Below are 11,258 nucleotides of genomic sequence, written 5' to 3' on the forward strand. Positions count from 1 at the left end.
TGGGACCATATCAGAGTTTCCCACATCATGGGCCACTCATACTGCAATCCTCATCACCTGTATTATTCACATGAACAACCTCCTGTGACCTTTGACCTGTCCCACATGGAGCAGAGCACTTTGGGAATAGAAGCAAAAGCATTACTCTGATGTGCTGATACAACATATTTATAATTTACAATATTTTCTAACCTACACATTGGCCCTGATGGCTGTATTCAAGATCAAGGTCATGCATTTTTTGGCCCTCATGGCAGTAATGAATTTTTTAGAGACTGATAGGGTGCAAAGGTCAATCACGGCACAATCCGCAGACCTCATCTGGTTTGTATTGTGTGGAATGAAACCATGTGGTCATATGGTGGATTTAACCAAATTAAACTGAGCATGAAACATGGAGTACAGAATGGAAAGTATATTTTGCTACCGGCTGAAACAATTCCTACCTTCTGTAAAATAAAAATAGCTCTACGAACAGGAATAAAGAATCCAGTGTCACCACTTTAAGTCTATGTCTGTCACCTCAGGAAGTAAACAGGTCCGTGGTAAATCCTGTATAATTGACAGATGTCACCTGCTTGTGTCCAGTCGGTGGGAATCTTCAGCTGACAGGTGGCAGGAGTTTCAGGCTCAGCAGAACTTTGGTGACACTGTCATTGTTTCGGCTGGCATCTGCCTGCTTGCAGAGCAGTGAGCAGAGACCACAAGTCTTACTACTTCAGACAGCTCTTCAACGGCCCCCTTCAAAAACACATACATCTTAATGACAGAAAGATATAGAATAGACAGAACAATACACTGATAGATCTACAGAACGATGGACAGAATGATAGAACAGTAGAACAAAAGAGAGAGAGATAAAACGATACGAGAGAATGATACAATGATAGAACGATAGATAGAACGATAGATAGAACGATAGATAGATAGATAGATAGATAGATAGATAGATAGAACAATACACTGATAGATCTACAGAATGATAGAACAGTAGAACAAAAAAGAGAGCGATAGAACGATACGAGAGAATGATACAATGATAGAACGATAGATAGAACGATAGAACGATGGATGGATGGATGATAGATGGATGGATGGATAGATAGATAGAACAATACACTGATAGATCTACAGAATGATAGAACAGTAGAACGAAAGAGAGAGCGATAGAATGATACGAGAGAATGATACAATGATAGAATGATAGATAAAACGGTAGATAGAACAATAGACAGATAGACAGATATACAGATAGATAGATAGATAGAACAATACGAGAGAATGATGCAATGATAGAACGATAGATAGAACGATAGAACGATAGATAGACAGATAGACAGACAGACAGATAGATAGATGATAGATAGATAGATAGATAGATAGAACAATACGGGAGAATAATGCAATAATAGAACGATAGATAGAACGATAGACAGACAGACAGACAGACAGACAGACAGACAGACAGATAGAACAATACGAGAGAATGATGCAATGATAGAACGATAGATAGAACGATAGATAGATAGATAGATAGATAGATAGATAGATAATAGATAGACAGACAGAGAGACCAACAGATAGATAGATAGATAGAACAATACGAGAGAATGATGCAATGATAGAACGATAGATAGAACGATAGAACGATAGAATGATAGATAGATAGATAGACAGACAGACAGAGAGACAGACAGATAGATAGATAGATAGAACAATATGAGAGAATGATGCAATGATAGAACGATAGATAGAACGATAGATAGACAGACAGACATACAGGCAAATAGATAGATAGAACAATACGAGAGAATGATGCAATGATAGAACGATAGATAAAACGATAGATAGAACGATAGAATGATAGATAGATAGATAGATAGATAGATAGATAGACAGACAGACAGACAGAGAGACAGACAGACAGACAGACAGATAGATAGATAGATAGATAGATAGATAGATAGATAGATAGATAGATAGATAGATAGATAGATAGATAGATAGATAGATAGATAGATAAATAGATAGATAGAACAATACGAGAGAATGATGCAATGATAGAACGATAGATAGAACGATAGATAGACAGACAGACATACAGACAGACAGATAGATAGATAGATAGATCAACAGAACGATAGATAGATAGGAATGATAGAATGATAGAACGAAAGAGCAATAGGGTAGACAGTCTGTCCATCATCATTCTCTTTTTTTAAATCAAGTTCGTGAGTAACAATAGCTCTCACGATATCTCTCAGCTCCAGAGTCTATCAGAGAAAGCAAACAGCTCTGACTCTGTAAATATGACGCCTTTCAGGCTCACCTCCAGGTCTGCTGTAATGAGGATGCCGTGGGCTGCACGCTTTTCTACAGAGAGAATGAAATCCTGCTGCACTCCAGGGTTCTGCTGCTGGAAGACCAGCTATTTCGGGCGACCGAAAGGATTGTTTCTGCTTTAATATATTCAAATATACTATATCCTGGAAGAAACGCAAATAACTGGGATCTAAAAACACTTCCAAGGCAACTCTGAAAAAAGTGCATTTAAGTAATATTATTTAATAATTCCAGCAGTGATAGTTCACAATATAGTTCTATGCATCCTATACGTTAACAAATAATGCAATAGATGTAATAATATATTTAATTAAAAAATATATATATTTAATTCATAATTAATTTATACTATTGTTCATTGTGCAGTCATAATGAATTAAGTAATGTGCAAAATTAGTATATTTAGTAATTGGCATTAACTAATCACCCAATTTGCAAATAAATCTGATGTGAAGACCAAACACTGTACTGAAAATTCAATTCCATTCAATAATTCAACACACTGACTCCAATTCAGGGAGGATTTTCAGTGAATAATGATTTAAATATAGTCTTTTCTTCACAAATCTAGTGTCTGGATTTCAAGCACATGCATATCTCTTTAAATTGCCCATCTCATTTTTTAACTGCTTTCTTAAATACTGTACGTGTATGACATGTCTTCAAAAGATCTTTCTAGTCTGATGCCTGTGTAAAATACAGAAACTATGTGTTGTCATGTAAACTACAAGAGATGTGGCTTGACATGTCCACTGTAATGACAGCATATCATTGCAGCAATCAATAAGTCATTCACCCTCCTTCATAGAGCTTCAGATCAAATCTGAAATTTCACACCCTGACAAGCATACATGGATTATTTGGTCCCTTTAAATTGAGACGCTACTCATCCAGATGAGCTAATAGGATCATTACAGCCCTGTTTCTATAGTAAAGAGAAGTCAGGAATACCGCAAACTAAATTTAGCCATACATACAACAAAACTCACTTTATGTGATCCCCCCCCCCCCAAGCAATTTAAGTATTTCCAGCATGTTCATACCACTGGGTCAATTTCTAGGGCGCAAACCAGATTGTTATTGAAAACAAACCTGCTCAGCCTTTATTAAGAAGCATCTATTTCCGTTGAAACCCCAGTTTGCACCAATGCATTCTACCATCCAATTCTCTTTCGCTGGCACTCCTGCCACAATTACATGCTACAGTGACTTTAAAGACCCTGAAAGGGCAGCCAAGGCGTTCTCAAGACACCTCTGCTCGGTGCTCATTTTGCAAGGTTGTTTCAAAACAAATCATCACCCTGGGCAACTCCGAAGTGAAGGAACAGCGTGGGTGCATTTGCAACATGTAATCTTTCAATAATAATCTTCCAATCCACAAGGAAAACGACACATTGAATGCAGTTTGCGTTGTTTATGATCACGCAGATGGTATGTTGTGCTAATTAGATGAATAATATGCTGTCCAACTGAACCACCTTTTTATTTTGTGTAGTAGTTTTCTCTAACAGCACATTGTGAAATGAAGATATTACTAGTGGAAGGTTGTGTAACATCTAACCCTTTCTGTGCGAAATACAGGAGGGTAATCGATTTGGATTTGGTGACCCTGCTGTATATCTCCAACTGTTTACATCAGATCAAAATGCTTTCTAGTCTACGAAAAATCGGGATCGATTAATTTCAGGAGTGTGTGATCCTGTTGTGTCCGATGCATTAAATGCATTAGATGCATAAATAAAAAAATGAAAATCATCGGAGAGCTCTGTGCACAAGTGCATTCTCACAGTTTCATGTCTTCCTGAAATCAGAAAAACTTGAGCATTCTGCTGCTTTCAAACAATAATAAAAAAAAAAAAAACTGCTTTTGCAGACCGAGCCAAAGCTCTTGCTAACACAGCAAATGCATCTGGGCATTGTTGAGGTGACATCAGCAAGACAAGCTTCGCAGTTTGTATGTGTCTGGTATCATTACCAGCTTGTCGAATAAGCTTTACAAACAGAAGCAGCATAACAGGGGCCTTGTGAAGAAAATATGCCTCTGTGGAGTATCTCACTGGACAGCTGCCAGCGGCATGTGGCTGTTTTAGCCAAGAAAGGAAATTATCACGTCTAACAATGTGATACCACACCTCTTCGCAAAGAATTCAAAGCTATTGCTATTATTATAAAAAGAATAAACCAATAAAATAGTCAAACTCCCCTACAAACATAAGGTCAATAGGTCATTAACAATGCAATCCGTGTTATTGTTATAAGCAATAACATATTGCATTAATATTGACATTGGCTCGAGCTGTTCAGGCTGATTTGAGGAGATTAAAACCTAATACAAGTTTTTTTCACACAGATGAATGTGCTGAACAACAACAATCTAATGTGTGGCCTCATTTGTGCAGGTGTCATGGTCAAAGATGACAATACGGATTGACCTCTGCTCTTTACATCTGCCGGGCAGAGAAGAACAAAGCTACAAGTGAATAAATGAGAAACGTGACATGTTAAAAGGTACAATAGGAGGTCCTCTCTTAAAATAGATACAATTGCAAAACCAGCACAAAAGCAGCTGCAGACTAGCTGTGGGCAATAACAGTGAAAGTGTTCGATGGTCTTTACGGGACAAATGCTTGGGGTTCGGGTTTTATCAAATCAAAACTTTTTTAAAAAGAAGTCATTTATGCTCACCAAGACTGCATTTATTTGATCAAAAACACAGTAATATTGTGAAACATGATTACCGGTATTATTTAAAATAACTGTTTTCAATTTTAATATATATTAATATGCCATTTATTCCTGTGATGCCAAATTTTTTAAATCGTTATTCCAGTCTTAAGTGTCTCATGATCCTTTAGAAATCTGATCAGGAATAATTGCTCTTACTTTCTGTTGCGTAATATTTTCGCGGAAACTGCTTAACTATTTTCAATAAATGGAACGAAAGTTCAAATGAAAAGCATTTTTGTAACATTATGCATGTTTTACTGTCACTTTTGTTCAATTTAATGCATCTCTATTGCATAAAAGTATAAAAAAAAAAAATTTATTATTACTTACTGACCCCAAACTTTTCAGCAGTTGATGACAGAGGTAAAAGGTGTGACGACTAGCCCCGGTCTCTCCTGTAATGCAACAGCAGCTAGAGAAAAATCTGAATATGCATTTTGACATTGATTTTACCCAGTATCAAACACACACACACACACACACAAAGACACTATTACAGATGTAGGACCCCCAAAGGTAACGTCTGGAGAAATCAACCGTGGTGTTACACCTGAGGTGCCCAACCGGGAGCAATGGGGTCCTTCCTTTCATCATCCCTTTAGATTCCCCTCACAAGCCTAATATAAAAGCAAGGACTAAACCAGGGTTAGAGGATCCATGGCTCTGTTTCTTTTGTCTTCTCAGAGTGAGTACTGTAGTCTTAAGTGGTTAACTGCATGCTAAACTCTACAGACACGTTTAGCTCAGGCACCAGAGTGAACAGGAGATAATAGAGACAGATATATAGTCTGAGAACAAAAGCCATTACAGATCTAATCAAGCGCTCAACATGACAGAGATCTGAGCTGTGCAGCGTTATCCAGGAGAGAAATGTCATGTAAGACTTTCTTGCTTTGCAGTTCAAAGATGAACTGCTGCTCTCTAGTGGTAAAACCTTTCCATTGGTTTAAGTACAACACCGCTTGTTTACCAAGTATGAATTATTTACTAATGAGCAATGATGGTTTAAAAGCACACATATTGTATTTTTCACACAAACTGAATATTAAATAGATCAGTTGAATTATATTAATATTCAAGGACCCTCAATAACAGTTTATATACTGGTTCAGAAATTAAAATACAGGAAACTTACATAATTAGCTGGAACAATGTGCCTTTTATGCAGTAAACTTTCTGTATTTAGTTTCAGGATTTGACAGAATATCCAGAATCCAGATCGCTTGCTGCGTTCGTCAAATATTTTTATTTTTTTAACCAATATTGAGTATTTCTTAATGTGTACAACTGTTTATGCTGAAAATGTCAAATGAAATAAATCACTTTCACACTATTTGCGTAATTAATAAACTTAGATTTAATACTGTTGTATTAATAAACAATACCAATATTCAAGAAATCTTCAATTATCTATTATAAATATTAAAATCGATGTCATTTTAACAGTCCAAGGTGTTTCACACAACATGTGTGTGTATTATTTCAGATATTCATGCAGTGCTTTGAAATGGATGAAACCGTTATAATTAGCTGCAACAATGTGTTTTTGTGTTTGAAAAACCACTGTTTGACAAACTCTGAGGTAGGACTGTTGGTGAAATTTGACAGCTGTCATTCCTCACTGGAGGATCTGCTGTTTGAGCTCCGCCCACTTCTTCTCCAGCCTCTGTTTGATTGGCTCGGGAGCAAAGGTGTATCCAATGGCCTGCCGGGAGAGCGTCCACACGGCCTCCTGGCTCAAGCCAAAGGTGGAGGCAGCCAGCTGGTACTCCTGAGACAGATCCGTGCAGAACACACCCTTATCATCCGTCTGATGGAACAAGAGGAACAGGCATCTTGTTATTTAACTTAACACTTTAAAAAAAAAAGTTTACATTAAACCAACAATGCCTACATTTCTAAGGCCTTTAAATTACTAACATGATCAAAACTTACTAAGACATGTTGTTGGGAGATATGGAATGAGTGAAATTTGTCAGGCTTTAGAGGGATAAAGTGTCTGCAAAAGAGAAGGAAAAAGAACTCACACAGAGAACACACGGATGTCCTCTCTTATACCAGTACTGGAAGTGATGCTTGTCATATGAAGGCACCGTTTGACCTTTGACATTAGAGGTCAGACACATCTCTGCGATTCAAAATGGTTACATTTAAATAAACACAGTTTTAAAAAATAAATTATTTGAAGTTCTAGTATGTAATTTTGGAATTATGACAGGACAATCGATAAGTAAAATAGTTAATTAGTTAAATGCTATTAGTTAATAAAATACAAATAAAATAATAGAATAGTATGTATAATAATAGTTATTATATAATATTATTATATAACATATCAACAAGAATAGTTCAAGTATGTAATTTTGAATAACAAGGGAAAACTAGTAAAAAATAATCAAATGAAATAAAAGTAATAAAATTAAAAAAATAAAGTAATTATATTTTTTACAAATAATTTAAGTTCAGCTATGGAAACAATTATATAATGAAAAGTTCGAAAAAAAGCAAAATAAAAAATAAAATAGTAAAATATTAAAAAATAATAATTATGTAATTATGTATAATAAGTATGTAATTTTGGAATTATGATAGAACACTAATTAAAAACAAAATAGTTAATAAAATGAAAAAAAAAGTAAAAAAAATACTTATTCAAAATTGTATGTAATTATGTATTCAAGTATGTAATTTTGAAATTTGGTGGATGACTAGTTAAAAACATAAATCAGTTAAACCAAAAAAGAAATAGTAAAATTTGCAATAAAATAAAATAAAAAAAGGAAAAAGGAAACCTGAAAAAAAAAAAAACTTTAATATTCAAGTATATAATTTTGGAAGTACAATGGAAAACTCTTACCTATAGGAATTTTAAGTTTGCAAACTTTATCCACAAGACTGTCAGAGCCGCCAAACTCAGGGTGTAGGAAGGTGCCATGGCCGATTCTATCAGGAGGCAAGTCCAACAGCAGCTCAGACTCATCCCTCTGAGAAGGAACCTGAAATACACATGAACTCCTACCTAGACCATGTCAAATTATACTAACAAACCGATTAATCATGATTAATCACATCCAAATTAAAAGTTTGTGTTTAACATAATATATGTTTGTGTACTGTGTATTATGTATATATGTATATATATACACACATATACACACACAGACGTATATATTTTATTTTGGATCTAATTAATCGCGATTAATCGAATTGACAGCATTAGGTTTACCAAAACATAACTCCAATCTAAAGAAGTTTCCATGTTCTCTGACCTCTGAGAGATGTAGTGCCAGCTTCAGACCGCAGTTCTTGGCTTTTTCAAGTGCGGAGAGCAGATCTTTTCCATGACCAACCTGCAAAATCAAAGATATGGAGAGAGCAGATAGAAGCAACAAGTCGAGTATCAAGTTAATTGCAGTTAACCTGAACTCACTGTTGGGTCTCCGCTGAGGTCAAGTCCAACTACCACTCCATCGCTGGAAAGCAGGAAGTCCTCTGCCAGCTTCACAGTCTCCATGGCAACCACAGGGCCGTGTCTGCGGTCCACGGCTACGAGAAACCTGTTCAAACATTCAAAAATACAGCAGGTGACCAGAAAAGAAGCAGGTTGTCACCCAGAATAAATACCTTGATATTACCTGACATCAATGTCAACTTCCTCTTGTTTACACTGCCGGATGGCTTCCAGCACAGTTTCGATGTATCTTTGTTTAGTGAGACCTTTTTGTGACAAAAATAAATGTCAACAAGAAGCAGAAATGAGCTGCTAATAAATGTTTGACATTTAAAATGCTTCTAGTACCTGTTTCAGTCACTTCCCGTGGCGTGCTACGCAACTCCAAATATTTTACACCATCTGCCGCAAACTCCTGAATGACTGCTTTGGCAACCTGTTTGATAATCATAATTCTGTTTTAAAAATTTTTTTTAAAGGTGCGAGAGAATAAAACACTGAGTTAAACATTACCATTAATATGTCCTCTTCTGAATCAACCAGCTGATGAATCAATTTAAACACTTGAAAACACCTGTTGGAGAAATACATTTACTTCAGGAATAGTTCATTTGTATTGTTATTTCATAGTCTGACTAGGTGTAGTACACTATTCTTTAAATGTTGGATCCAATCCGACAAGTAAATAACAAAAAGGCTTAAACCTCACCATATACCGTGGCACATCATCTGGACATTACTTTTAATATGTTATTATTTCAAAAAACATAAAGGCAATAACAAAAGGCAATAACATACACAGTTATTCACCGATATAACCATTTATAATGAATAACACATTAGTTGAAGATACTTATAATTGGACATGACAGTGGAAAAAAAAACTTTACATTTAGAAACATATTTTACAGAAAAACTAAATTACCTAACTAATCTGTAATCTGTAATTATTTTAATAACATTTTGCAGAATTTTTTTTTAGAATAACTCAAATCATGTCACTGCCCAAATGTTTTTACAGACAATTGTCAAAAGCACGGATGTAGTACGTCCGGATGACATTCATACTAAGTACATACTTGTTCAAATGAAGTACATATTCGGAGAATAGGCGATTTCGACAGCGGCCGATTTCTATGATTTTTCTCTGACTTGTTTGAAAGGTTATTATCAGTTTATTCGTCCTAACCGTCCATGCTGTGGAGTGTGTTTATGTGGAGTGTGTTTATGTGGAGTGTGTTTATGTGGTGTGTGTGTGTGTCACACACTCGTCCAGTGATCGTCTCTGTCCGCGGTGGATGGCGGTCATGCTGTGCTCGATGTTCAGATGAGGCTTGCGCTTTATAAGCGTCTCCATCGTTTCAAAACTGACAGAACCATTAAGATGTGCGTGTAACTCCTGAAAGAAAGTAAAAAAAACAATTAAGTGTAATTACTTGAATTAATTTATTTACATGCATTGGATTGAGCTCATTAAAGGATAATGTCCGTTTTATTAATGGACCTATACATGTTTTTCGTACCACTTTGGGCAGCTGACGATAGAAGAGATCCGCTTCGGTATCCATCTCAGTTTTCGGTAACTTTATGAAATGTGTATTTTGAATGGACTCCTGCGTGTGAGATCGAGACTGAGTGAACTAATTTTGACACATACAGACGGAATGTTTTTCCTGAGGCACCAGCCTTTGCGTTACAGAAATGAATCTCAGACAACATCGACCTCTAATAATGGTTCCCACATCCATATTCAAATTAAACTATCGGCAAACTTTCATTTTAATTTAAGTAATTCTAGTTTTAGTGATTCTGTTGTGTTTTGGTCATGTATATACATAGGTATTAATCATTTCATTTCAGTTTTAGTTATTTTAGTGCATCATTTTTTATTTTTTATTCCTGAAGTGGCTCCTGACTGTGGCTCGCTCAGCTGGCATTCTAGTGTGTAAAGAAAAGTCGGTTAAACTTAAATAAACATTTTTAAATAAACATTTTTGTTAATATATTTGTGAATAAAAAATATTTTTTATATATGTAAATGTTTTGCTAATCATAGTTTTAAATAGCATAAATATTACAAATAAATAAACATGATAAATATTCTTTTTTTTTAAGAAATAATTTTGCAGACATGATCCAATATAAAATTTTCTTTAGTGTACATTTGAACCTTTGTGTGTGTGTGTGTGTGTGTGTGTGTGTGTGTGTGTGTGTGTGTGTGTGTGTAGGACAATGTAATAAGATGCCAAAATGAGCATAAAGAAAGAAAAACAGTTGCATATGCATTTCTCCAGAGAAGTCGCTGTCCTCAAAGCCAAACCAGAGATACATGGATCTGGAGAACAAGGTGATATGTAGTACTGGTTAAACCACAGATAAACATAGACCTTCTCTACATCTGCTTGTATTACATTTGAACAAGTGACTGTGCATTGTGTGTGTTAAATTCAAATAGGAGGGATAGGGATGTTATAATGTGATATAAAATGTTTGAAAATAATTATGATGACATTCATCCGGGTCCTCATTTAAAATTCATGCGTGTCTGGATGTTTATGAAGGGAACATGCACTTTATTTATTATTTGAGTTTGTTTGTTCATGAAGTGGAATTTGTTGTTGAAAAAAAAGAACAAACTATGACTGGAAATTAATTACATTTATAAAAATATAAAAGTGAGGAGTCTTACTTCTCCTCCGCCAGCTGTTGTTGATACTGCTCGAACTCGTCTCGTGTC

At 35.4% G+C, this 11,258-nt stretch overlaps 1 protein-coding gene across 2 annotated transcripts; it reads right to left on the reverse strand.

Moving 5' to 3' along the window:
* Positions 1–6,403: 6,403 nt before the first annotated feature.
* On the reverse strand, positions 6,404–10,213 carry mapda (N6-Methyl-AMP deaminase). Of its 2 annotated transcripts, none has more exons than XM_026202631.1 (10): positions 10,045–10,212; positions 9,790–9,920; positions 9,035–9,095; positions 8,870–8,957; positions 8,706–8,787; positions 8,501–8,627; positions 8,340–8,420; positions 7,928–8,066; positions 7,098–7,198; positions 6,404–6,880 (listed from the first exon to the last, which is right to left on the reverse strand). In XM_026202631.1, the coding sequence occupies exons 1-10, from the start codon at positions 10,087–10,089 to the stop codon at positions 6,689–6,691; spliced, it is 1,047 nt and encodes a 348-aa protein (XP_026058416.1). In that variant the 5' UTR covers positions 10,090–10,212; the 3' UTR covers positions 6,404–6,688. The 2 variants fall into 2 exon arrangements, with proteins under 2 accessions (XP_026058416.1, XP_026058417.1); XM_026202632.1 differs by lacking the exon at positions 7,098–7,198 and adding an exon at positions 7,006–7,069 and having other exon boundaries at positions 6,739–6,880; positions 10,045–10,213.
* Positions 10,214–11,258: the final 1,045 nt, after the last annotated feature.

This window comes from Carassius auratus, chromosome 25 (genome assembly GCF_003368295.1).
Source record: "Carassius auratus strain Wakin chromosome 25, ASM336829v1, whole genome shotgun sequence".
Taxonomy (NCBI): Eukaryota; Metazoa; Chordata; class Actinopteri; order Cypriniformes; family Cyprinidae; genus Carassius; species Carassius auratus.

Bases quoted from the DNA above. Each gene is read 5' to 3' on its own strand.
- mapda (XM_026202631.1), bottom strand. From the start codon at position 10,089: ATGGATACCGAAGCGGATCTCTTCTATCGTCAGCTGCCCAAAGTG. The intron at 8,067-8,339 runs GTCAGAGAACAT...TGTGTATTTCAG, and splicing joins TGGCACTACATCTCTCAGAG to GTTCCTTCTCAGAGGGATGA. The intron at 7,199-7,927 runs GTAAGAGTTTTC...TTTGAATCGCAG, and splicing joins CAAACTTAAAATTCCTATAG to AGATGTGTCTGACCTCTAAT.